This window comes from Aulonocara sp. 'chitande type north' Nkhata Bay, linkage group LG11, assembly GCF_057382095.1.
Source record: "Aulonocara sp. 'chitande type north' Nkhata Bay isolate Kocher_YH1m ecotype deep benthic linkage group LG11, A_spYH_male_GT1.1, whole genome shotgun sequence".
In the NCBI taxonomy this organism is placed as follows: Eukaryota; Metazoa; Chordata; class Actinopteri; order Cichliformes; family Cichlidae; genus Aulonocara; species Aulonocara sp. 'chitande type north' Nkhata Bay.
Genome location: NC_141354.1, coordinates 39,179,169 through 39,206,269, shown reverse-complemented (window position 1 = coordinate 39,206,269; position 27,101 = coordinate 39,179,169). Strand labels below are relative to the sequence as shown.

At 45.2% G+C, this 27,101-nt stretch overlaps 1 protein-coding gene across 1 annotated transcript in view; it reads right to left on the bottom strand.

Moving 5' to 3' along the window:
• Positions 1-27,101, bottom strand: part of col6a4a (collagen, type VI, alpha 4a) — a 61,553-nt gene that overhangs the window by 30,541 nt on the left and 3,911 nt on the right. The window contains 9 exon segments of the mRNA XM_086312632.1: positions 1,569-2,147; positions 3,330-3,887; positions 4,468-5,028; positions 5,135-5,755; positions 7,049-7,618; positions 8,890-9,477; positions 9,824-10,426; positions 12,072-12,169; positions 24,181-24,252. Of these exon segments, the coding sequence (XP_086168758.1) occupies positions 1,569-2,147; positions 3,330-3,887; positions 4,468-5,028; positions 5,135-5,755; positions 7,049-7,618; positions 8,890-9,477; positions 9,824-10,426; positions 12,072-12,147 (4,156 nt within the window). The 5' untranslated portion in view covers positions 12,148-12,169; positions 24,181-24,252.

The following is a 27,101-nucleotide window of genomic DNA, read 5'->3' as shown; positions in this document are numbered from 1 at the left end:
ATGAAAACGCAGATATTAGAGACGTGGACCATACACTGTGTGGAGGCTCTTCATGTTCTTTTGTTGACAAATACAGATTATTTTTGTGACGATGGCATGAAACTCACATTTTAAACACATTCGGTGCTCTACACGTATGATGGTGATGGTTAGTTGTTTGCAATTATTATCCCCGGGGTTAAAAATTTAGACTCGTGCCAAAAACTGCAGTTCCTGTAACATCCAGCAGAGGCTCCAGCAGCGAGTCAGTCCCTTTGACACCCACGTTAACACGTGACAGCAGAAATAAACATGTGGATGTTGTTTATGTTTAAGTTCGTTAGATTAGCAAAGTTCATCTGGTTATTAGACGCCTTGTGTTTTCTGCCCCTGTATTCCCTCACCCTTTGTGTTTCATGCTGCATGTCTTATGTTATCAAGTTTGTATTGTCTTGTCTGTGTCTCATGTTTCCTGTTTTATTTTGAAGGAGGTGTGTGTTCTTTGTTCATTGTATTTAGTTTCACTTCCCCTGTCCTGTCATTAGCCTCCTGTCAGTCAGCTGTTCGCCCATGTGTTCCCACTTCCCTTAATCACCTCCTGTGTATTTAAGTCCTCTGTTTTCAGGGTGTCATTGTCAGATCGGTTGCGTTGTAGGCCAAGAGTTCATGTCAAGTTTTCAGGTCAGGTCCATGTTCCTGTTGTAGGCTTTTATTTAATTTAGCTCACCCAGTTTCGTTTATTGTTAGCCTTGCCAGCCTCAATAAACGGCTCGTGTTTGGTCATTCAAGTCACGTTTTGTTTCGTTTTGGGTCCACCTTTCACTCTACACACAGTCAGCCTCGCGGATTGTGACACTTGGGCCTTTAGGTATTATTAAGAAGGTAGTTTGCATTATTATTTGCATTATTAGGGGGTAGCATCTTTGACGTCTTTTACTGTACAAATATGAAGCGCCTTGAGGTGACTGTTGTTGTGATTTGGCGCTATATAAATAAAATTGAATTGAATTGAACAGCTAATTCTTTGAACTGAAGCATTTTTAATGCAACAGTGTACCAACCAATAATATGGCTGCTGTTAGGTTAATAGTACTAACAGACTTCTCAAGAAATCTGAGCTCCAGTTGTGCTGAGTGAAATTTGGGGACTTTATTATGCACTCATTAGCATCTGTGGGATGCTCCCATACAGGCTGTGGAAACAAGTGCTATAAAGCTATAAAGTGATCCACTTTGTTTTCCAAACTTCGGTCAGATGTTTGTGAGCCTTTGCTAATCATAGATTTATCAGTGTCATGTTGGTGTTTAAAGACATCCAGTATGCTGTACTGACTGTAGAAATATCTGAGCTAATGAGTGTAAAAACCCAGAAAACTTCTGAAGTTACTGTTGCCAACATAAAATCTTCCTGCTTGCTTTTCTTACAATGATGTGGGAAGAATTGTGTTTTAAAACGCTTCTTCTCAATCAATTTGAGGATTATTTACGTCAAGTCTGAAATTCAGAAATGTGCTGTTAGTATAATCATTTATTGTATCCTTGCAAATCCATTTTCTTTTGCCTGATGTAATTAGACGTTTAGTTGCTTACCTGGTTTGGTGGAGTTGCACAGGACTTGCGTGATGTTTTTGTAGAGTTTCTCCAGGGCGTCAAAGTTATCCACGTAAAAAACTCTGGCTTTATCTTGACCAGCCATGACCTCCAGCTGTTTCTTGTTGGCTCCTTCTACTCCAATACTGAAGACAGTGACCCCTTTGTTTCTCAGAGCCGCAGATGGTTCATTCAGACTGTGTGGGTCAGTAGCATCGCCATCGGTAATTACCATGAGGATCTGAGGCACCTGCAGCTCTGCCCGTCCACCATAGTTAGCATCAAAGAACTGTAGAGCATATTTCAAAGCTTTGCCAGTGTATGTGTCTCCATACGGGGATTTGAGAGCCATTATGGCCTGGGAAACCTCCTGCTTGGAGCTGAACTGATTGAGAGTGAAAATAGACTTGGGTTCATTCGCGTAGAGGATGACACCGAAGCGGGTCAGGTCTTTGCCAACTGTGGTTTGGTTCACCATTGACTGCATGAACTTCTGCATGCTTCGAAACTTTTCCAGGGTTATGCTTGTGGAGCCGTCCACCAAGAAAATGATGTCAGCTCTTTCTGTCTTCTTGCATTCTGGTGGTAAAAAGCACAAATGTTTGGTCAGAGGGAATGGGAGCAGGAACGTCAAGGAACAGCTCTTTAAAACCTCCTAAGACCCAAACCCTTTCATGGCATGCATTTTTAATTTCTCTTTGCTATTTGGGCTGATTAAGACCTGATGAATGTAAAAAACATTTTCTTTTTACCTATTTTTTTGTTTCTGAGAAGAATGATATTCGTTTTTAATTTTTATAGAGCAGTGTAATGTCCTCGTAAGTGGATATTAGGCCCTTGTAGAAAAATATTAAGTATTGTGGTCTAGAAAACCCAAAATGTGATGTCCACATATGCGGACGTCAAGTCCTAGAAGGTTAAAATATTAAAGTGAAGGCGACGAGGATCTCTTTATCATGTAGGGTTGATGTACCACAATAGGTTTTAATGGTGGAAGAAACTGGAGCCACTGAAAGAAAGCTGCAAACACCCAAACAGAAAGTCCCGGATCTGCTCCAGAAGTTCCCCGCTAATCTATAATGCTGCTAAAATCATCCCTGTCTCTCTTCCACAGCATGTCTTTATCCCGTCTTCCTTCTCTCACCCCAACCAATCACAGCAGATGGCCCCGCCCCTCCCTGAGCCTGGTTCTGCCGGAGGTTTCTTCCTGTTAAAAGGGAGTTTTTCCTTCCCACTGTCGCCAAAGTGCTGCTCATAGGGGGTCATATGATTGTTGGGGTTTTCTCTGTATGTATTATTGTAGGGTCTACCTTAAAATATAAAGCACCGTGAGCCGACTGATGTTGTGATTTGGCGCTGTATGAATAAAATTGAATTCATTCCTAACCACCACATTGACCTCATTATAATACTGTAGTTCTCATGTTACACAGGTCGGAAAAACAGAGGACCCTTTTAATGTGGGACTCAACAAGTATGTATTCAAAGAGGAGTCCTTTCCTCCTTGGAAAGATGAGTGGACGAATGACAAAATCTTTCCTGTCTTTACACAAACACATATTACAGAACAGGATCCTTCTCATTACAGCAAGGAGCCCATTAACTGGCAGACTACTGAATTAACCTGTTAAAGTAAGAAGCCTCAGACTTGAATGATCTCATCCCTTCTGCCTGGCACTAGACTGCAAACTGTAAAGATTTTTATATTTACAAAAACAAGGATATAGTTCACGTTTCGGGTTGGTCCCAGTCTCCTCTCACCTCTCTCCGGATCACAGAGCTCCAAAGCCACTTGACTCTCCAAGTCCCTCAAAGCATCAAAGTCCCTCTCAGCATACATCCTATCTTGGGATCCACTGATCTCGAGCAGCTGGGTGGTGTTGGCGTCCACCACTCCAATGGCGTAGACCACCACTCCTTTGGCCCTCAGATCTTCAGCGGGGCGTTTAACTGCATCTTGAGCCTCGCCATCTGTTATGACCACTAGCCTCTGCCTCAGGCTGGGCCGTCCTCCTCTGGCTGCATCAAAATACTGAGATACTTCTCTTATGGCTTTGCCCGTGTACGTGCCTCCACCCATCTGCTTCATGCTATCGATGGCTGTCGACATTTCTTCTTTGCTGTAGTGGACGTTGAGTGGGAACTCGAGGCTTTGGACAGTGCTGAACTGCATGACGCCTACGTGCACCTCATTCTTCCCAATGATGGACTTCCTAATGACCGATTTCATGAACTCTTTCATTTTTGTGTAGTCTTCGGCATAGATGCTTCCAGAGCTGTCAATCAAGAAGACGAGGTCGCCTGGTATATCTTTACAAACTGTAGGCAGAGTAGCACATCCATGTTAGCATCGCTGCTTGTATGTTAAATAATAATTACCCTGTTTCAAGAAACAAAGGTGTCCTGTGTTGAACGGCTCTTGTCCTCTCCAGCCTTCTATGACCATGTGCAGCATATTATATCTATATATCTGTCTCTATGTATAGATACATTTTGGCTAATATTTGCTCACTTTTATCTTATTCCTCTGGTGGCATTTGATAAGTACGACAATTTCATGCATATTAATTCAGTATTTTATGCTAACACTTAAAACAGTGTCTTTCTCAGTGTAAAAACTCATTTCTGTTAAGGTGACGAACTCCCTGATATCCAACGATTTATGTCATCAGTAAAATCTGTTCTCCTTTCACTTTGCTTATTTCAGTTTCATTCTACTCTTAACTACTGGTTTAAGGCTGAATACGGCAGTTTTATACGGCTCTTTTCATTAAACTTAAACCCAATGAGATATACAATGACTTAAACACTGAAAATTAATAAAATGCAGCTGCAGTATGTGCTGCTTGTAACCTCTAGACATGCATTTGTAACATGAGTGTGGTTCATTTCCCCTCACCGTCTGTAGAACAGATATCTGTGATGATTTCATCTTTGATCGACTTTAAGGCATCGAAATTATTGACAAAGAAAGTCCTCTTGGGGTCACCGGAAATCTCTTCCAGCTCAGGCACGTCGGCGTCTTTCACCCCAATGGTGTAGACAATGACACCCTGCTTCCTCAGTCGCTCTGCTGGAACCTTGACCTTATCCTGAGATTTTCCATCCGTGATGACCACCAGGAACTCGGGGACTTTGTGACCACGAGTGACCACAGCTCTCTCAAAGTGTGGACTCATGAATTCCAGGGCCTGCCCCGTCTGTGTGCCGCCGCCTACTTGTCTAATTTCCTCCACAGCTTTCTCCAGCGTGGATGCATCTGTGTAATCGGTCAGATCAAATTCCAGGTTTGGCGAATCTGCGTATTTGGCAACGCCCATTCGGATATGCTGAGGCCCGATACGGAAGGTATTAATAAACTCAATGATGAACTTCTTCATGTCATAGAAGTCAGTGGGGTGAATGCTTCCCGAGTGGTCGATCAGGAAGAACATGTCTGCTTCATCGGTCTGCACGCAGCCTGGAAAGGAAAAGCAAACATTCTGAGTTTTGCAACTTTAAATTTGTTAAAGAAGTCATGATGTTCAAGTTAAGTCATGAAAGTGTAAGAACATGCTGGTCCACACCTTCTTTGATGCCAGCTCTTCTTGTGCTGACTGAGACCGCCTGGTGAATGATGTTATAGCAAAGAGTCTTCTGCAGGTTCTTCTTCAGACCTTTCAGCTTGTCAAAAGTGTCCACTATGAACACGTGCTTGTTGGGGGGGTAGGACGCTATCTGGTTCAGTTCAGCCTCGTTGGCATTTTGGACTCCTACAGCGTAAACGGTGACGCCAGCGCGGCGGAGAGCAGCTGCCGCCTCGGTGACGTTATCCTGCGATTCGCCGTCTGTGATCACGACCGCCACCTGCTGAACGCCCTTATCTTTCCTGCTTCCAGCGTCCTCCGTGAAAATATTTTTGCGAGTGAAGTCGAGGGCAGCTCCGGTGTTTGTACCACCTCCGCGATAAGGCAGGATTTTGATGAAATTCAGCAAACTGTCCGTTTCATTAAAGTTGTTGAGGTAGACCAGTGCTGTGGCTTGGTCGCTGTACGTAACGATACCCACCCGAACTCTCTTGTCACCGACGTCAAAGCCGCTGACAATGGACAGCAGGAAAGAGCGCACCAGGTCGAAGTTCTCAGAGCCGATGCTTCCCGACTCGTCCACGATGAAGACGAAGTCCGCCAGTTTGGCTGCTTTGCAGTCTGTAAAGGGAATCATAATCTCGTTATCACTCAAGCATTCTGATTCAGGATGTGACGATGACGCCACACTAATTCTTTTTACTTTTTGTTAATGTGCAGCTTCACCCCAGTTCCACAAAGGTTGGGATGCTGTACAAAATGGGAATAACAGCAGAATACAACCTCACATCTCAGTACACAGCATCACACTTTTTGGAATTAGGGTTAAATATGTGTTGCTAGTAGGTCATTTGGTTGGATGTTGTTTCTTTGGCACAGAATTCCAGGTACGTGACAGCTAATAAAGGTTTCCCATCCAGGGTGCCTGTTTCTGTATTGCCCTCATATTCCGCAATCAAACTAAAGAATTAGTCCACATATACTGTCGAGGATCATTAGAACGAACAGATCCATGTTATTTGTTTTAATAACTCATGTAGGCAGTCACAGTGGGACACCCACTACATGCTGAGAATCCTGTCCTGTCTTCCTTCTCTCACCCCAACCAATCACAGCAGATGGCCCCGCCCCTCCCTGAGCCTAGTTCTGCAGGAGGTTTCTTCCTGTTAAAAGGGAGTTTTTCCTTCCCACTGTCGCCAAAGTGCTGCTCATAGGGGGTCATATGATTGTTGGGTTTTTCTCTGTATCTATGAAGCGCCTTGAGGCGACTTTTGTTGTGATTTGGCGCTATATAAATAAAATTGAATTGAATTGAGAAGTGACACTAGCATTTCAAGCGTTTTGACGATGTTGAAGTGTAACACAGTTTCGGTTAAATATATCTCAATGATGTCGGTTCTACTGCCCGTGAAGCTAGCAACAGTTGTCTCTTACCACCCATACAGGCTGGCTTTCCACTCATGAATGACTGTCACATTTAAATGCAACTAATAAACACATCTATGTTGTGAAGTGGTACATTTAACACAAACCGTCACCTTGTGTTTGCACTGTCTAAAGCTAGCATATGATAAAACTGTGACTTTCTCACAACAACAGACTTCATCTGACTAGAAGGCTGTGATTTCTCTGTAGGGAAGGTCAATCTGCATCTAACAGACTGAAAACGTGAAAGTAAAAATAAATGTTAAAATATTTGATGTCCTGGGGTGAAAATATGGAAGCATGAAGACATCTCAGATGTTCTCGCCACAGCATGCTGGCGTTTCCAGCAGGATAAGTTTATCATCAAGATTAAAGGTAATAAAACGGGTAATTTACGTGACTGTTCCTTTGTGAATAACCTTTTTCAAACATGCACAGGAGTTGATTTTATGACTGATGACAACAATAATGAAAGTAAAGACTTTTCACCGTGAGTGAGAGTGATCTCCTCTTCCTCTCTTTCAAAAATGGTCTTTAGCGTGGGCACTGCATTGAAGGTAGACTCGTACACGTACGGCGCCGTGGCTATTACACGCATTTCGTCCATTGATGCACCGAAGCTCACTCCCACGATAGTTACGCCTAGTGATTTGATCAGACGTGTCTGCTTAAAAACTGGATCATCTGAGTCTTTTCCACTTAGAACAACCAGAAACTGTCGGAAGCCTTGGGATGCCCGACTTCCTGATTCATTCGTGAAGAAATTAGAGCTGGCGTACTCCAGTGCACTGCCCAGGTTGCGTGGCTGATTGGGCTTAAGTCGGCTCTGGCGGAAGGACCTTACACCAGTGAGCACCGCCTCTTTGGTTTGGAAAGCATTAAGGAGAAACTCCACTTTGGTAACCGTACTGTACTGGGCCAGTCCGAGACGGTTGCCAGAAGCTCCAATGTTGAGTTGATTGACCAGTCGGACCAGGATGGTTCTGACCTGCTGGAAATCTGCTTGACTGATGCCACTGTCCACCAGGAAGAAAATGTCTGCAAACTTTTCTGCCAACGCTGTAAATTAAGAAGAAAACAGTCCTTCACTATTATTATATGCATTTCCATTTATATGAAATTAAACTACCTGCAGGTCTAAAAGACAAAGGTTTGGAATTGTTGTTGTTTTAATTTCAGTTTGTAACCACAACCCTGCCCTGGATGGCACGATTCTCTTTCATCTGCACAATATTTTTAAAATTGGACACACGCTGTCTCAGAGCGATCCATTTGTTGCTTCTAATTTCCTTTTTTGTGTTTTTTCCAAAACCACTCAGAGAGGACACAGAACGACGGATCATATTCTCCATATTAGGGTACTAACTTAGGTGCTATAATATACTGACAGGGACTAGAAAGAGAGAGCAGATTTCTCCTGTTTTGGCTTCCTGTTAAATCCAGAATTCAAAATCCTGCTCCTCACATACAAGGTCTTAAATAATCAGGCCCCATCTTATCTTAATGGCCTTGTAGTACCATATCACCCTATTAGAGCACTTCGCTCTCGCTCTGCAGGCCTACTTGTTGTTCCTAGAGTATTTAAAAGTAGAATGGGAGGCAGAGCCTTCAGTTTTCAGGCCCCTCTTCTGTGGAACCAGCTTCCAGTTTGGATTCAGGAGACAGACACTATCTCTACTTTCAAGATTAGGCTTCAAACTTTCCTTTTTGCTAAAGCATATAGTTAGGGCTGGACCAGGTGACCCTGAATCCTCCCTTAGTTATGCTGCAATGGGCTCCAGCAAGGCTGGACAATGGTCCGTTAAGTTTACCTAAAGAAGTTATAGTCAGCAGTGATGGTTAACCAGTTAAAAAAAAAGAAAAACTGGTCATAATGTCATTAAAAATAAGGAAGTGTAAGTAAAGCAACCTAATTTCTTCAATTATAATAAATAATAAAGACTGAATTAAGAATGTCAGAAAATCTAACGTTAGAGTCCACGTTTGAACGAGGGGTGGCATTTGTTACACTGAAAACACGTTGTCTTTGACTGTCGGGGGTTTTCTTTCTATTCGCTTTAAAGCAAAGAACGTATCTGTTTCATACACATTGAGTGGTGGATGAGAAAAGCCTTCAGGGGTTCTGCTGCAGCTTGCGGGTAACTCGACTAACATCTCTAAATGATCAGCCGATACGTTCCCGATTGCTATCAATGCAAACTGAGCAGAAATCCTCTGATGCAGTTACATTTTAAATCCCTGACCAGTGAAAATAGAACTAAGCAGCATTCAGGTATTCATTTCCTTCTCTTATAATAAACAATTCTGTAAGGACGTTTTCTTTGTCTCACCTTGACTCCGACTCTCCACGGAGATGCATACAGTTTGCAGCAGACTGTCTGTTAGCCGCTGTAGAGCCTGGTAGCTATCGATAGTGTAAAGGAAGTGGTGTGCAGGTAGGTTTACGATAGACTCGAGCTGCTGCTGGTTAACATCTCCCACCCCAATGGCAAATATGATAACTCCTTGATCGCGCAGGCGCTTGGCGGGCTCGACTACGTCATCCGTGGAGTCCCCGTCTGTGATGACTACAGCAAACTGAGGAACTCGCTGGCTCGCCCGGCTCCCTGCCTCCTGAGTGAAGTACACTGACTGGAGGAAGTCAATGGCCTTTCCTGTTTCTGTGCCTCCTGTTCGATATGGAAACTGATCGACTTCGGCCAGCAGAGAATCCTTGTCCATGTGATCTTTCAGCAGAAACTCCTGGTAGGTCTCGTCGCTATACTGAGCCAAGCCAATCCGAATTTTGTCAGGGCCGATGTCAAGGCCTAAAATGAAACTTCGGAGAAACTGCCTAATTTCCTCAAAGTTATCAACGCCAATGCTACTTGAGCTGTCAACCAGGAAGACGATGTCTGCCATGGTGGCTCTGGCACATTCTGGAAAAGAAGAAGAAGAAAGTCAGGAACACGAGAGGAAAGTCAGTGAAACCTACATTTCTCGAGAAAGATAAAAACTTTGGGCGGGGCTTTCCCGGTTTTATATTTAATAAATGGTCAATGGACTGGTTCTTATATAACACTTTTCTACTCAGACTTATTTTACCTTGAGACGACAGTTTGCATGTTTATGATGATGAACCTGTTAGTTCATGAGCCCATTGTTAGTCAGCGGGCTGGTTTCAAACCTGCAGTCAGCTGAGACCGATAAAGTCACCTGGATGAGTGACCAAACGTTCTGAAAACACCATGTCCAGATGAACAGAATCAAGCTTTTGGGGTTTACCTGGAGACAGTTGCAGGAGTTGTCGTTTGGCTTCTTCTACAGTTGTGCATAGCGTCTGGATGATGTTCTGAGAAATTCCCTGCAGCGCTGCAAAATCTGACACACTGTAAACATGCTGATCGTCATTTGCAATCTCCCTCAGCTGGCTTGCATCTGCATCTTTGATACCAATTGCATACAAAACAATCCCTCTTCTCCTCAGGTTCTTAGCATGAGACTCTACATCGTCTTGGGATTTGCCATCAGTGATCACCACAGCAATTTGCGGCACTTTCTGCGCAGCTCGGCTTCCAGCTTTCCCCACAAAGTGTTCGTTCGACATGAATTCCAAGCCTTTACCGGTCATGGTGCCGCCCCCCCTGTAAGGCAGTTTGATGATGTTGTTGAGGATGTCGTCCTTGTTCTCAAAGGTGTTGAGCAGAAACTCTGTGAGTGGATTGTCACTGTACTGGACAAGGCCGATGCGGACATGATCAGGGCTGACATCAAAGCTATCGACCAGCGTGAACAGAAACTGGCGGATCTGCTCGAAGTTCTCAGCGCCGATGCTCCACGAGCCATCGACCAGGAAGACGATGTCTGCCACGGCCTCTTCGGTACAGACTAAGAGGAAAGGTCTTTAAGTCACGGAGAGGAACTGCTGGACGCTAAAAGGAAATCTCTCAGTAGCTGAGGACGTTTGGCAGCGTGAGGTGTCAGCGTGGCTTATAGACAACAGAGGTGGGCTGTGCCATGTGACTGCTGGAAAAGAAAAATGGGCATGTTGCCGCCGGCTCGTGAAAAGCCTCTGGACTGGAGCAGGGATGCTTGCTGACAGCACTCACCTTCAGGGTGGAAAAGCGTGAGGAAAATGAGAAAAAGCGGCGTGTGGCTTACAGCTGGTGTTCGTTGCCTTCAGAAAGCTTTGCTTTCGTTAGCAGTGACCTGACTGCTAACGAAACCCCGACCTTTAACCCTCGCATCTCATTCATGTGCCTGGTTGCAAAAACATTTCCACACTAACCCTAATAATTCGGGGCCGTCTCAGAAACACCTTGAACACGTTCAACGTGAGCGTGCTCCAGTTGTAATACAGCAAAGGCCCAATGACAGCACTACAGGTCAGGTTCACCCATTTTTAATAGATACTGTTGGTGAATAAGAGCGAGTCAGATCTATTTTTACAGAGGTCCTTTTTAAAGTACAGCTGCTGGACAACTTTTCAAACCCAGAAAACTGCTCCCTCATCAGCAGCTTGATTATGGTAAAACGGACGTGTGGAGAAGAAGGGGACACACCCCGAGGAGCCAATCAGAGCCACGCACCGGGCCTTCCTTCTCTCTGCTGCTCACGGTGGATCATCTGCACCCACCTCAACCTATCCCAGCGTCTTCCTCTTCTCCTGCCTGCAGCTGCATCTTCATTCTCCACCCTCCCTCCATCCTGCTCACTGAACACCTTCAGCTCAGCTCCACTGTCCCAAGTCTCACCTCCATCCTTGAACCTTCCCTTTCACTCTTGCTGCTATCCTTCAGTCACATTTGCCTCCACCCGCTCCACCCTGCCTGCACTCTGTCCTGTGGATGTTAAACCTTCACCATTTCTGCTCCTGCATGTTCACCTGCCCCCCTCTCATTCACACACATGTATTCTGTCTTCTAGTGGACTTCATCCCTTTTGCAGACGTCTCAGCACTGCTGACCAATCACATTTCCTGGCTACACGCTGCTAACTTCAATCTGCTTTTTTATTTCCAGTCGTCATCCACAAGTTAATGCTACATTTTTCAGGGATAACTTATGTATTAGTTTAATTACTGACAGTGACCATGGACTGCACCTAAACGTCCAGCTCTACATAATGTTGGAGAAGTAATTTGTGGTTAAACAGATACTAAATGTTTCTGTGTGGCAGCGATGCTGGAACGACAGGATCAGTGGAGGAAGTTTTAATCTGGAGCCTGAGACCTAAGAAGGAAAATGTTTTATGCAGCCAGACACCCGTCGAAGCTTTGTGTTTGTGCGTTTGTGAGCTTGTTAATTGTGCGTGTGCACGTGCTCAGCTGCAAACACATTCCTGTGCAGGGTTAGTGCTCTGTGTGTGAACTTCAAAACTTACCTGTGTGTGTGTGTGTGTGTGTGTGTGTGTGTGTGTGTGTGTGTGTGTGTGTGTGTGTGTCAGTGTATGGATGGTATAAACAGCTTCCACTGATGTCATACTTTCACCAGGACGCAGGAAGTGGAGCCATAAGCTGCATAATCACACCCACCTGTTGTCTGAGCGCCGCTGCTGCAGAAACACGCCGCCATGATGAGGCCGACCAGAGCAGCCCGCCTCCACTCCATGCTGGATCGGGTTTCTCTGTACCTGCGACAGAAACAGAGTCTGTTTCACATCTGGAAGCAGCTCCATCACAGCGGGAGCTGCTCCAAACATCTGCTCCACGAGGAACGTGAGGCTGAGTAGATGTTTGCGGAAGCTTTTTGTGCCAAAACAGGATTTCGTTATATAACAGAGACAGAAACACAGCAGAGACACGAGGGGAGGAACAATATTTATGATAATTATGGGATATTTCAGCCCCAGTTAAGATACTTACAATCGTCCAGGTTAAATTATTGGACAATTATGTGTAACTTAAATTTTTTAAATAAAGGTTTGAAGGATTCGTCTAATAAATTGTTCATGAATGAACATGAATGGACGACATGTTGTTTATTAATGCACACAGTGTTCGTAAGGCATGAAAATAAAAACTAGCATGCATCAGGAGAACGGTCCACAGTCTGCATCTGCAGCCGAGGATGAACCCTCCCTCCACACACACACAGGAAATATGGATTTGCATGTCAAGATATGACAGGAATCATCTGATGTTTCCCAATCTTGTAACAGTAAAGAAGCCATCCAAAAATTCCTGCATCCAGTAAAGTAAATCACTTCCAGCCCCGCTTCTGAGCTGAGACGTGAGATGTAGCTCATAATGATGATGATGGAGCGTCCTGATTGGTCAGTTTTTAATCAAGCTGAAATAGTTCGCTCAGCGTGTCTCGCCCACTGATGTTGAAAGTTTCAGTATAATTATTGAAACGACACATTCCTGCTCGCAGCCATGAACTCATCTCCTCGGGGTGCTGTGAAACCAGAACCGCAGCGCCGCAATAAAAGCTACAAATCATCGAGCGACAGCTACGAGGTCACCAATCACGTCTGTGCGACGTCTGTAAACCAGTGTCAGACACGGGGAAACTATTAAAACTCGGCGTGTGTGAGCGCACTGACAGGAAATAAGATGTGACGCTCAGTTTGAATAACATCAGCGTTGCCGTGGAGACGGCAGGGGAGGAGCCAGCAGGAATCAGGAAATTGTAATTTAGTCAAAAGCATTTTGTGAATCTAGATGGAGCAGCATCCGTAGCATCCAGGCGGGAAGCCTGTTAGCGGGTTAAAGCTGGGTTCTTTCTAATGTCCAGCAGGGGGCGACTCCTGTATTGAAGTGTTTCTGGTGTGACAGCTCAGGGAACTATGAGGTCTCAGTCGCTGGTTTCAGGTCGGATGTAATTAAAACCATGAGGATAATTCTGGAAACGAATCCCATTAGAGCAGAAAGGACGAGCGAGATGATCGAGGGGTACGCTCTAAGGTTAATGAAATGCTTCTGTGTCCTTCACTTACTCGTATCCACCGTCAGCACCACACCAACCAGTGGCTATGTCCATCTTTTATATACAGTGTGTGTAAAACAGGCTAAACCCTCAGACATCCTCGGCTGGTTTCTGCTGTCGTTGGGCCAAACGCGATATCTCCACGTGCAGCTCCACAGCCTCAGCAGCCAGATGAGTCAGACTCTTTCTGGTGTTTGCAGCCAGAAGACTTCAGAGCATCATCTGGCTCTCCTCACGGCCTCACGGTGCCATTTCCTGAGATCTGTAGGCAGCAGACAGTGTCTGGCCACATCACAGGCCGGATGAATGAGAGAATATTTTAAATGTTCTCTGGACGATGGTGCTTCAGATGCAGAGGAGCTCCCTGCTGGTTTTTACTGCCTCTCTACTTTCTTGTCTCACGCCCGCCTCCATAAAGTCTCTGCTCTCTGTTTACTTCCTCATTTCAAACTCTGTCCTCCCTGAACTCCTGCTCAGATCACCTCACAACAAAACAACATCAGTATTTAATCTGTCCGTGTTCAGTTACCATCATTAGAAGAGCAGGACAAACACTGAGGAGTGAACGATGAGAGGAGCGGACTGGTGTTGCAGGTTTGGGTCATGGTTAGCATGCATTTAGCCACATGCTAACCAAACACATTCAGAAATTTTACATGCAAACCAGACCATAAAGCACAGATGACAGAATCCACATGTCAACAGTTTAAGAAGCTGTCAACACGTTGTTTGCATTTGTGCTTTTTTTCTGCAAAGCATTTCAAACAAACTTTTTCTATTTGCACAGAATTATAAAATCACCAGGATCAGTTTTATTAAGTGACTCACAGCACGAAGCACTGCTGTGAACAAAGTTCAAACTGAGGCACAGTACGAAACAGGTTGGAGCTGTCACTGAGAGAACATCAGGACAAAAACAAAAGAAATCAGATCCGGCGTTGAGACAAAGATCTGGTGATGCTCACACAGCAGGAGGTGGATGTATGACGATGAAAAATCGATGAGTCTAAAGAGCCGAGAAGAAGCGAGCGAACGGGTCAGCCCAGATGAGAATCTTAGTCTCAAAGGAGACGATCGCTAGAACCCTGCAGAGGAACGGACGCCAAAAACTTCTGCAGAAGAGACACCTTCAAGTCAGACTGCAGTGTGCCGAGGACGACCCGGAGAAAGGTTCATGTCCCACAGGGAAGCAGTGGCAGGATTACACTGTGATACTGCAACGAACGACCTCCAGAAGACCAAAGCGAGCGCTACTGTCCGGTCTGACTGTGGGCTGACCTGAAGACCGAGGTCCACGCCAGAAGGTCATCACATCTGGAGGAGCCCGAGAGGTTCTCCAAAGCAGAACGGGCTGGGTTCACCGAGGCGACGAGAGGACGGTCATCCACACACAGGTGAGCCGCTCTGATGCACTTTAATCAGAGTTGTGGGATTAATGAGCCTCGTTAGCTTCGGGTGTTTGCTGTTACCGCTGCACAGCCGTCCATCTTCTCCTGCCTGTCCCAGCAGGGACGGACCTGTTAGATCTCTATCAGAGGCGTGGGCGGCGTGCACGTCCTCGCATGATTCACGAACAGCAGTGAGAACGAAGAACGTTGTTTACTGAGAGAGGACCATCGTCTTGGACGAATTGTTCACACGGCGACACAATCGTGCACGACGTGCAGGTGAGCCGTGAAACCAAAATAACGTATCTGACTAACGTGCGTCCTGGATGGTGCTCGAGTGAGGATTTGGGCGTGGCTACTACAAACCAGAAGGTTTTACTGGCTTTTAGTTCCCGATGAATAAAGAGTTTAATATGTTAGTGATCTGTCCTGAGTCATGGTTTCCTCCCGTCTCCTGCTGCCACACACTTCCAGTGAATTTCACCAGCTGATTGCAGCTAATAAAGATTTCAAACTCGTCTCGATTCTTTTCCAAGGTGCTGCAGATAAATCTGCTTCGTCCTCCAGGCAGCAAAAGCAGCTCTGGATCTGTGTGGGCTTCATTTATTGGACGCTCACACCTCCCTCTCTCCGTCTACATGTATGAACATGTGTTCGCCCACGAGCGTATTTCAGAGCTGTGTTTAATCACGGGCCAAATGCTCTTGGCCCTGTGAGTGGAGGCGGATTTGGGGGAGGGTTATTCTAATGCGAGGCATGTGGAGGTCATCAGCGCTCCAGTGACAGGCTGATTGAAGCGAGGTCCAGCTCTAGTTACACGGACCTCCAACTGTATTTACTCGGAGCGTGAGCGGCTCTTTCCTGTTGGCTCTATGGACCGTAGATGTTTGATGTTAAAGAATGAAGGGCCTCATGCTTTCTAGTTCAAACTGGTGTCACACATGCAGGAGGCTCTCCTCGCTGATGAGGACATTATAGAGCTGACGCTCTGCAGGCGCGCTGAGGACAGTTTGTGCCCTCCGAGCAGCGTTTAGGAGAACGCTGCATCGTGGACAGCTGCATGAAGCTGGAGCGTTTCTAACATGAATCTGTGTCCGAACAACAATCCCGCATTCAAAGCCTCAGCTGTGGAGGTCAAAGAGGAGCTGAGACTGGACTCGTGTTGAACGAGCCCCCCCTCTCGCCGCGGCTGTCTGGAGAGGCTGAAACTAAGAAATGCCGTCTGACCACAGAGGTCTCGTGCCAGCCCACATGAGCTGACGGCTCAGTTCAAACCCTGAATCCAGCAGCCAAGTCCCCCCTCTTCGATGGTCCGCCCCACATACGAGTGAACTGTTTATCTGCTTTAACCTGCTCACTGTCGCTGTGCGTCTGCAGGACGCTCTGGAACCCACGCCCACCCCAACCTCTTCTTTCCAGCCTCCGTCTGACTCAATGTGCTGCTCGTTTCTCCAGGTGTTGCTGCTGAGCCCGTTCTCATCCTCTGGACGTCCAATGGAAACACCTCCAAGCATCAGCCTCGCATCCCTGTGGATGAGCGGGGTTACTGCTGTGATGGGGCAAAAGCTCAGCCTGGTACTTGAAAGTGAAATCCTGGACTGAGCAAATCGATCTGAGCAGTGGCTGAACTTTTGATTTATGCCAACCTCCAAAAGCCGACTCTGCGATGTCAGCGTGTCCCTGCGTGTCCTGAGGAGGAGGCGTCTGACAAAAACAGCTCTGTATTAATCACATCATAAATGTGCATCTCACACAGCGTTAATAGCTCCAAATCTATAGAGGTCAAAGACTTTGTGACTCCTGTGGAGTTTCCTGATGTCACGGACATCAGACACTCATCAGCCGTCTTTTAGCGATGAATGAAAAAGGAGAAAGGAGAGGCCCGACAGCTACATGCGTGCAGGTAAAGTGAGACTGGACGTCACGCTTGCTCTGGAGCTCAGACAGGAGCGTTTTCACGATGCAGAACATGAACGAGCTTCACTGAAACGGTCAGGAGGACCTGGAGCTGCTCCCGTGAACAAACACAGGCTAATGCACGCGGCCGATGCTAAACCTGCACTTCCATCCAGACAGAGAATAAACACCACACAGCTGAAACAGTCGCACACCTCTGCTGTGACCACACAGCGACTTCTTTAACGTCTCTGCTGGGGTGAAGAGAAAAGGAAGAGATGATGGACGATGAACGGCGAGCATGGCGAGGCCTCAGAGCAGAAAGACAGAGCGTCTGTCCCTGTCAGTCTTTGTCTCATTTCACCAACCTGTTAAAGGTCATCACAGACCAGTTCATTCATGCTGACAGAGTTTGTGGGTGTGTCGTAGAAATGTGACAGGAGGGAAAACGTGACTGATCCTCTGAATTATTGGTGGTTATCCACGTGAAGTGACCACTGAAGTTCGGCCATCTTTCATTCATATATGAGCTTCAATCCTGAAGATCGCTGCACAGAGTGTCACTGCTAGGAGTCTTTCTCTGCACCACAGTCACTGGGCTTGCCCCCTTTCTCTGCTGTTGTTGTTGCTCCTGCGATGCCTCTGCAGGGAGCGGTCCAGCGTCTAAATGGAGCGTAACATTACATGCACTGAGCAGAAAGAGCTGAAGACAAGAAAATAATGAGGCTCAAATGTCCGTCAGTTAATGTCTAACATGAAGCCTGCCACCAACACTGAACCTAAATCGCCTCCTGGCTCCAGCAGCCATCGCGCTCGCCAGGAGCAGAGGTGGACTCGGGACTGTTTCGGGTCTCAGACAGGGATTACCTGTCCAGCTGGAAGCAGTCTGGCTGCTCGGAATACTTGGCTGAGTTTCCCAGCACTACTAACATCGTTAAGCGAGGGTCTAACAGCGACCATCATCAACAACAACGCATGGTTAAAAATTCACAAACACAATTTAATGATCACTGTTTGTTTTCAGCTGCCAGGATGCACGAAGAGGCAAAGACCGAGCAGCAATTAGGACTGACCCTGGAGGAGATTAGCGACCTCCACAGATCCACATCTTGAGAGCACATGTCTGAACAGAGACGACTGTCTCACTTCAGCCTTAAGATTCTCCTGCTCTGATGATCCAGCTCATCAGATCTGAGAGTCTGTGTTCAGGTGACATGTTTGCCAGCTTGAAGGCCTGTGGTACATAGCCGATTATTAGAGATAGGTTGATCATATTTAAGATAGAAGCATTAATTAATGGCAGGACGTCTTTGAGCAGTTTTGTAGGAATGGGGTCTAAAAGACACGTTGATGGTTTGGAGGAAGTAATTATTGAAGTTAACTCAGAAAGATCAGTTGGAGAAAAAGAGTCTAACTTAATATCAATGGTACTAAGAGTAGCTGTAGATAATATTACATCTGTGGGATGATTACTGGTAATTTTTCCTCTAATGATTAAAATTTTATTTGTGAAGAAGTTCATGAAGTCATTACTAGTTAAAGTTAAAGGGATTGTTGGCTCAACAGAGCTCTGACTGTTTGTCAGCCTGGCTACAGAGCTGAAGAGAAACCTGGGGTTGTTCTTATTTACTTCAATCAGTGATGAATAGTAAGATGTTCTGGCTTTGTGGAGGGCTTTCTTATAAAGCAGCAAACTATTTCTCCAGGCTAAATGATGATCCTCTAGATTTGTGACACGCCATTTCCTCTCCAGATTACGAGTCGTCTGCTTTAGGGTACGTGTTTGAGAATTATACCACGGAGTCAGGTACTTCTGATTAGAGACCTTAGTTTTCACAGGAGCTACAGTATCCAGAGTCGTACGTAGTGAGGAGGTAAAATTATTAACAAGATAATCGACCTCTGTTGGAGCAGCGTTCAGATAGCTGCTCTGCTCTGTGTTGGTACAGGGCATTGAAGATGATAACAGTGGGTGGATTATATTCTTAAACTACAGCGCTTTCAGAGCAGCACCAACTGCAGGCCAACATGGCGGAGGTGGAAGGAGAAATTACCAGAGGAAATGATGCTGAGGAGCACCAGAACAGCACCAAGGGAGCCAGTGGGGAAACAGGAAGCAGTGACTGAAGTTTCAAAGTAAGAGCCAAGGGATGGACCAGTAGTAAATCAAACAGTGATGTTCTTACAGAAGAATAAAAATGAAAAATGGCTAGAATGAGTCACTAATCCTTGGGTGGTCAATACCTGAGCAGCCCTCCAAAGTAAAAGTGCAACCAAGAAAATTATCAGTGGACTCAATGATGTCAGACACGTGAAGCTGGTGGGAAGAAATCCCTGCAGACGCCGTCAGAGCAGGAGAACAGCTGGAGCATAGACAGGATGTCCACATACTTTTGGCTGTTCAATGATCTGATGTGGTTTTTTTAAGCACGTCTCCATCAGGGAACATTTGCACCAACCAGCAGGTGGGTGGGCTGAGAAGAAGACGTGAAAGTTTACGTGAAGAAGACATAAACTTTCAAAAAGAAAAACGCGCACAGTCTGAGTCACTGCAGTTTTAATGTTTAGAGTGAAGAATGCACAGCTTGAAGCTCTGCTGCATGATGTAAAGTCTCTGTCAAACACACAGGACCCCCGGGCGCCCGTGGGGGGATGATGCACTTCCCTCCCTGATTGAAGAAGTGTTTGAAAGCCAGATGTTTGTGCTCTGGATAATCTAAACCCAGGAATTTGTTATTCTGATGTATAGAAACCAAAGTTTGGAGCAACTCTGACAGAAAGCAGCCTCAGCTCTGCTTTCAGCAGCTGATGGGAGTTTAAACCTTCAGCACCAGCAGACGAATCTTTATGCGTCTACTCTGTGAGGTTCGAGGAAAAGCACTGATGATGGAAAACTGCACCGGCTCATCTCAGTTTTTAAACCCACTCTTTGAATAGAACAATGAAACACCCGAGGCAGCTAAAAGATGGATGTGACGGATTTGTTCAGGACTTTGGAGACCTGTGAAACGATCCAGATGTTTCAGCCACTCAGCAGCTCGTTAACACACTTACAGGCACAATCGAGAAAAATATGGACTTCCAAGAAATCGTTGCAGTTTTTCTCTGAACTCATGTGGTGAGAAAAATTACTTCAGGCAGGTCCGACCAAGAAACGTCTTCAAAACTATGCGAGTGTGCGAGCCTTCGAGTCCACCGTTCATCATTTTGTGCTTGTTCTAACTCTGATAGAGGAGGCTAAACTGGTCAGGCTAAACTGGTCAGGCTAAACTGGTCAGACAGGCGACACTCTGAGACATTTAAAAAAGTCAAAGTTTGGTTGGAAAGCAAAGAGTCTTTTTTCTGTTCCAAGGAACAATTTTCAGTGTGACACAACATCTTTTTCTTTTAACAATCTGAAATGCAAATCCCTGCCCGCTCATCTTATCTCTACCACTGACGTTTACATCAGTTATTAGAGGTTTAGATTCCCGACAGATCTGTCATATCTGGTTTCAGTCCTTGTTCAGGTTCTTCACTCAGCATGGAAACCTGTCAGCGTGTTTGTTCACGCAGGGAAAGCCGGCGTTTCCATGGCTACAAACTCCAGGGGCTGGTTATTCTGACCAATGAGAGCAAATCCAGCCCTTCTGTTGCTTTTCACTGGAAATGCAGATCTGAGATCTGTGCCAATTTCTCTTACCAGTCCGTCAAACTGGATCCAACCAGTTAACTTCAGGATGTTTTTAAAGTACAAACTCAGATGCACCAGTTTGCTAAATCAGATTTTAATTATAAGGGAAAATTTCACCACTTCAAAAAGAGCCGAGGAGAAAAACGCGCCATGCATTTGTTATTCATTCGCCTCGTCAGCTCATGTCAGCTCTCTGCTTTTACTAAAGTGGCTCTGACTCACAAACAGTGTTGGTCAAGTTAATTGAAAAAAGTAATCAGTAACTAATTACTGATTACTTCCGCAAAAAGTAATCCCGTTACTTTACTGATTACTTATTTTCAAACGTAATTAATTACTTAGTTACTTAGTTACTTTTTAAAAACACGATTTACAACCTGAGTAGCTGATAAAGCGACAGATCTTTCAGCCCAATTCTACTTTTTCTGCATAATCCATCATACAAAATGTAATCAAATGGAAAAGTCTCTTTTTAAAACTTGTTTTATTAGTTTTAATCTTTTAACTTTATGCATCAAGCAAACATTTAATTATCTGCAACATTCTCTGACTGGAAGAAATTAGTTTAACATTTAAACCTATTTTCTGCACATTCCAGCACATAAAATAAAATATTTTTTGTGTTTACACTCAGTCTTTCAAATAGATGCAAGTAAAACACAGCAGAAAATAAATAAAGTCAAAGACTCAGCGGTCCTGTTGCTCTATTTTCACCTGTAAAGCAGGAGTGGGGTAGGCGGAGGTTTACCCTGGTGCAGGTGTGCCGCGGTCAGTGGAAGAATCCGCGAGTTTCTCTGTGAGTTTCCCATTACGTCGTAGCTACTCGGTGCTTGTTGGAAGTTTAGGGTTTTTTCGCTGTAAAAAGAAGTTTTCTTCCCACGCACAGCGGACACTAATGTTTTTGTCACTTTTTATGGAATCAAACTCAAAGTAAGGTCAGTACTTCCACGCTTTAAACGCTGCACGCTCATACTCTCTCTGCACTCGATATATGATCCATTGTTGATCTGCACACAGCTGTTGTCACGAACGTCGCACTCGCTTACGTCACTGTCGTGAGACATTCTCGCAAAAAAATCACGGTTTTAGTAACGCAGCAAGGCAGGGTTCCTACGGGAAAGTAACGGTAATCTAATTACCGTTTTTGCAATAGTAATCCCTTACTTTACTCGTTAGTCAAAAAAAGTAATCGGATTACAGTAACACGTTACTGCCCATCTCTGCTCACAAATGACCTTTCTCCGGCTCTTCCTGAAGCCTCTCAGTCCTTCGTGTCTGAATCTTAAACTCTGAACTGAAGGAAACCCGACTGTTTCACCTCATCCGAGCCTTTTCTTCTGTTCTGAAAGCTGGCGAGGCCTGGCTATTCCTAGTGGGCTCATCACCTTGCAGGTCGCCCAGAGACTTGACCACCTACTCTACCCTGACCAGCTGACATCTGCGACGAGCTGTGGTCAGATTTAAAACTGAATATTCAGAGCCCAAACGCCTGGGATTCGTTTTATGCATGTTTCTCCTCTTATTTGAGAGTTTGGAGATGTGAAAATAAAAATATGCACAGCTGTAACAGTGATACAAACACAAAGGAAGCATTGTAAGCACACGTTAGCTAACCAGCAGACTGGTGTTACCCACAGAGTTATAATCATAAAAAAAATCCCCCCCTCGTGTCTGGCAGCTCTGACGAGGCGTCTCGCATTAGCTTAATTTACTGAAAGTGCCTCTAAAGCTGAACGAATGTTAATGGAGCCTGAAAAGAGGGCAGTGAGGGTCCAAAGAGGAGAACTCCATAAAACTAAAATCCCTCAGCATGTTTTTGTTCAGAGTTAGGAAACCAACCAAAGCTCTGTTACTTAAAAATATTTGTGGTTTCGCAGAATTCTCACCGGGGCTAAAATCTGATATCGGTAGTCGCCACTGAAAACAAACAACATAAATTACGGAGTATTGTTAATGCACCGAGGACATAAACTGGCTCAGGTCGGTGCAGCCAGAGACAGCAGCAGGAGTCTGGGCTGATTCGGTCTCTGTGCTGAAGGTGGTTCAAAACCAGGAAGTGATTATGTTAGTAACAGGAAACTGACATGAACCTAATGACAGGACAGGGGAAGTGAAACTAAATACATTGAACAAAGAACACAAGACTCCTTCAAAATAAAACAGGAAACATGGAGAAAAAATACAATAATCAACAAAATAAAACTAAAATGTCTTGGTACTGGGTCGCACCGTGACATTTTTCTTCCTGTGCAATCGACTGGAAGGCAGACAATGGAGCACTACAGCAATACAGCTTTTGAAGAGCGGAGATGTGGACGTTACTTTTATTTTTATTGCACAACAGGACAAGAGTGTGACAGTAAAATTGGACAGAAGCTGCTAACACAGCTTTGGTCTTTGCAAGTGTCTGCACAGACAGCATGCTAACGCTAAGCTAGCCAAGAACCCAGACTGGTGTTAGAGCTGAGCGCACGCCGACCCGAGCCCGCAGCCTGAGCGACGAGCACGCAGCCTGAGCGACGAGCCCGCAGCCTGAGCGACGAGCCCGCAGCCTGAGCGACGAGCCCGCAGCCTGAGCGACGAGCACGCAGCCTCCGTTTCTACCTGTTCGTGTTTGTAGAGTCGTCTGCTGGTTTTCAACTTTGCTTTGTGCGTTTTAAGTTCAGACGTAAACACTAAGACAAAGATGTGAATCAGGCGGCTGGTGTGGATATTGATGCAGTGCCATAGCAGCGGATTTCAGGGCGAATGGTTAGTATTTAAAATGCATGTGTTTGTCCCAGGCAGTAAAAACATGAAAGTGCTGAAGTATCATTTGATTTTTGTGTTTTACTCGAACGCAGGCATTTCACCAGAAATTACATTTCTGTTGCAGGGGAGGACTGCAAGACCGTCCACAGAACCACGCGGGCCTGGTTCTAATCTAAGACCACATGAACACTGACATGTTGCTTTTTATGTTTTCCTTTTGAACACTGGAGCAGCTTTTTCAGCACTTTTTAATGTGAGAAAACCACTTTTGACTTGTTTGTTTGCATTTTCTCTCACAATGTTCCCAATGTGAGAGAAAATCAAACAGCAAACTCGAAGGGCTCAGAACTAAAACCGATAGTTATCTGCAGGAAACTCCTCATTATGGATTTGTTGCAGTAACATCCTGGAGAAAGCCGGAGCTAAAGCTAATTATGTAATTACTTCCTGTCACAACTTAAACTAAGCAGCAACAGATGAAAACCACAGAGGATCAGAGACGACCCAACATCAGCTTCAGCCACCAATAAAACTCCACAATCAGCTCCCAAACCAACAAACGTCACCGCAGCAGTGGAGGAGGTGAATCCCTCTGAGGCGAGATTAAAGCACCAAAGAAGAAGAACAAAGATTCGAGCATCTGTGATGAAATGTTAATTAAACACTGAAGGTTTCACAGCTTATTTCAGGTGTCAGTGTATGTGTGCAGTGAATCAGCTGCGAGGTGCAAGGAGAAACCAAACAGATGTCACATGTTTACGAACACTCATGGCCAAGGATAGAAGTGACGAGACTATGGCCTGTATTTGTATAGCGCTATAGTATCAGGAGGCAGCCTGGGATCAAACCACCGACCTTCTGACGAGTGGCTGCCCCGCTCTGCCACCTGAGCCACAGCCAGAAATTAGAAAATATATTCAGTTTTTTAAATTTTTACAGTTCGGTAACTGACTTTTCTTCTTCTTTATTAAACGTTTAAGCAGGATTTTAAACATAAATCACTACCTGGCAGAGAGTCGGCGCTTGGCTCAAGGACACTTCAGCTGGATGACGGGTGGTCAGGAGACTCTGATGATCCTGGATCGCAAAAACAAACAAAGAAGAGTCAGCATCAGCAACCAGCAGCTTCACCCGTAGCGCTGCCTCGACATGCCAAACGCTCACTCGCAGGAGGAACTCTGGGTTTATCTAATTAACCTCGTTTTGTTTAGACATCTGTTCAATGAGGCGCTGCAGCTGCACGCAGAGCTGTGTCTACAACACATTTCCATCATGCAGTTAACAGCTTGACTTCAGATTTGGTTTCCGCTTTGGTCAAAGGGCCATCTAACGTGTAACTTCAGACAAAGCTGTGAGGTCAGCTGATCTCGTTTCCAGATGTCATTAGCTGATGAATTTCGTCGGATTCAGTTTGAAAGATTTTTGCTGGATGTTACATCAAAGCTGCTTTCCCCTGCGTACAGTTGCTGCACAGCTGCAAACCACCTTTTATGCTGTGTCAGACTGATGTTGCTCTGTTCTGGGATTAAAGCTGCCCCGTTTGAAGTGCAGGTATTGCCTCATGTTCTGTCAAAGGAAACCATTGCTAATTTACATGTGTGGGAAGCTACAAATGTTCAGATTGTAAGGCAAACAAATCAAAAACAAAACAGCGTTTGGTTTCCTTGTCTTGATGTGGTCGACTCTGAGGTTTATTTGAAGTGCCAGTACCCTTTCCTCTGTCATTTTAAAGTACAGACAGTGTCACATGTCTGTTGTTCTAGTAACAGCACAGTCACAGAAACTGTAGAGCAGCTGAAGTCCGTTACACTTAGGGTTAGGGCAGAGTGGTTTACCAAAAGGACTTCACAGGTGTTCCTGTGGTTTGCAGCAGGGGCGCTAATGAAACATTAGCAGAGAAGACGTAGCAGCTGGACCTCTGGATCCTGTTTCAAATCACAACAACAGTTGCTTTATATTGTGAGGTTGACCCAACAATCATATGACCCCCTATGAGCAAGCATTTTGGCGACAGTGGGAAGGAAAAACTCCCTTTTAACAGGAAGAAACCTCCGACAGAATCAGGTTCGGGGAGGGGCGGGGCCATAACATGGCTGCTGTGAAGTCACTGTGCTAACAGACCATCCAAGAAGGCGGAGCTCCGGTTTTGCAGAGTAAAAATCAGAACACTAATCAGCAGGAACCTGTTTTTGTGTGACGCTCCCAGCTTGAGAATTAAGCTACACAGCAAAATCTCCAGTGTTAAATTAACACTAGAGTGTCTATATGGGTCCACTCCTCTGAGTGTTAAATACAACACTGTTGAGTGTTAAATTTACATTTTTGACAGTGTTATATGTTTAAAAGTAACCCAGTCAGTTTTGAAGATTAACAAAGGCTAACACTGAGCAGTGCTGATCTTCTAACACTGGAAAATAACTCAAGGTGTTAGAAATATTCCCGTGTGATGTTCCAGCTCACATCCGATGCTGGTATATGACAAGAAGTCATGAAAAGCACACTAGGTCCACTTTGTCTCTTTGGTGGACCTTCATGTTAAACATGACTGTTTCCAACACTGAGCTCAGTGCTTGCATTCTGCTTTCATGGCACAGAAGCCACACCCACCTCAAGCCCTCTGTTTTTCAGGGGCAGCCAATCAGAAGAAAGGTGAGAACAGCTGTAGCCCAGTGTGAGATAAAGAAGGCTCATTTTGGACAGCTAATCATGCAAAGCTGCTGAGTCCTAGAATCAAAGTACAGATTATGGCGCACTGACGAGATTTCCATTCATGTGAGGATGAATCCATCAGACGGGGCACTGCATAACCACTTTTCAGTTTTTGCTTCACCTTCCAAAGCTGCTGCTGATCCATCAGTCTCACATGTGTACACAGAAAATACACAAAACCAAAGGAGCTTCCTGCTGCGAGGCCAGCGTCCTGCCCGAGAGCAGATAAACAGGAAAAAATAAATCAGATGTGAGCGGAGGAGTGGCGTGTCTGCAGGGACGTCTCCGCTTCCCCCAAACACACTCAACATGTACACGAAAGCCTCCATCGCACCTGCTCGGCTCATCTGCTCTCAGGCGACTGCCGGGACGACGAGGTCTTTCCTAATTTGGCATCTCGATGTATGCTCCAGGACAAACTGTCATCGGTGCCTCTCGAACTGTCGCTGAGTTTGTACCTGGAGCTTTTTTTAGATTCTAATTATTTAACACATGTAAGTGGCACAAAAAGGTCCCAAGAAGGCAGGAGGGTTATTAAAGCAGCAGAAAATTAAAGAACACAACATGTCTGTATGTCCGTGCCATCAGCTGATGCTCTGTGAATATAACACAGGCCAGATGCAAAAACTGAGCCAGCGAGAGTCACATCCTCCCATCATAACAGAGCAGAGCCCGATGCACAAGTTTCAGCTCAGAACATCAGCAGATGTTAAAAAGACTCCAAAGGTCCATGTCCTCCAGTAAGAAACTCGCTCACGGTTTCTGTTCATGCGCCAAAACTAAAGCATTATGAGACCCTGGCGGCGGCGGCTGCTGGGTTCATGTTTCCCAGAATAAAACAATGAAAGTTGGACAGATTCAACTATGGTGAAAACTCCCACTTCATAATCCCTCCAAGTGGGATGATTACACGTACAAGTATGATTGTGTTTCTTTAGTGAGACAGTGAATGTGCCTCACACCGTGTCACATGATGCAGTGGGAGGCATTCGTGAATCATGACCAGCTGACAAACTGATTTAGTTTCGAGAACACTCAGGAGCTCAGTTCAGACCTGGGCCCAGCCCGCTCCCCGTACAGGTCTCGTTTTACTATCAAACACATGCATCAATGTAAATATCACCATATCACGTTAAATTTTATAATTATATTAAATTCAAAATAGAGTATTTAAAAGTAGAATGGGAGGCAGAGCCTTCGGTTTTCAGGCCCCTCTT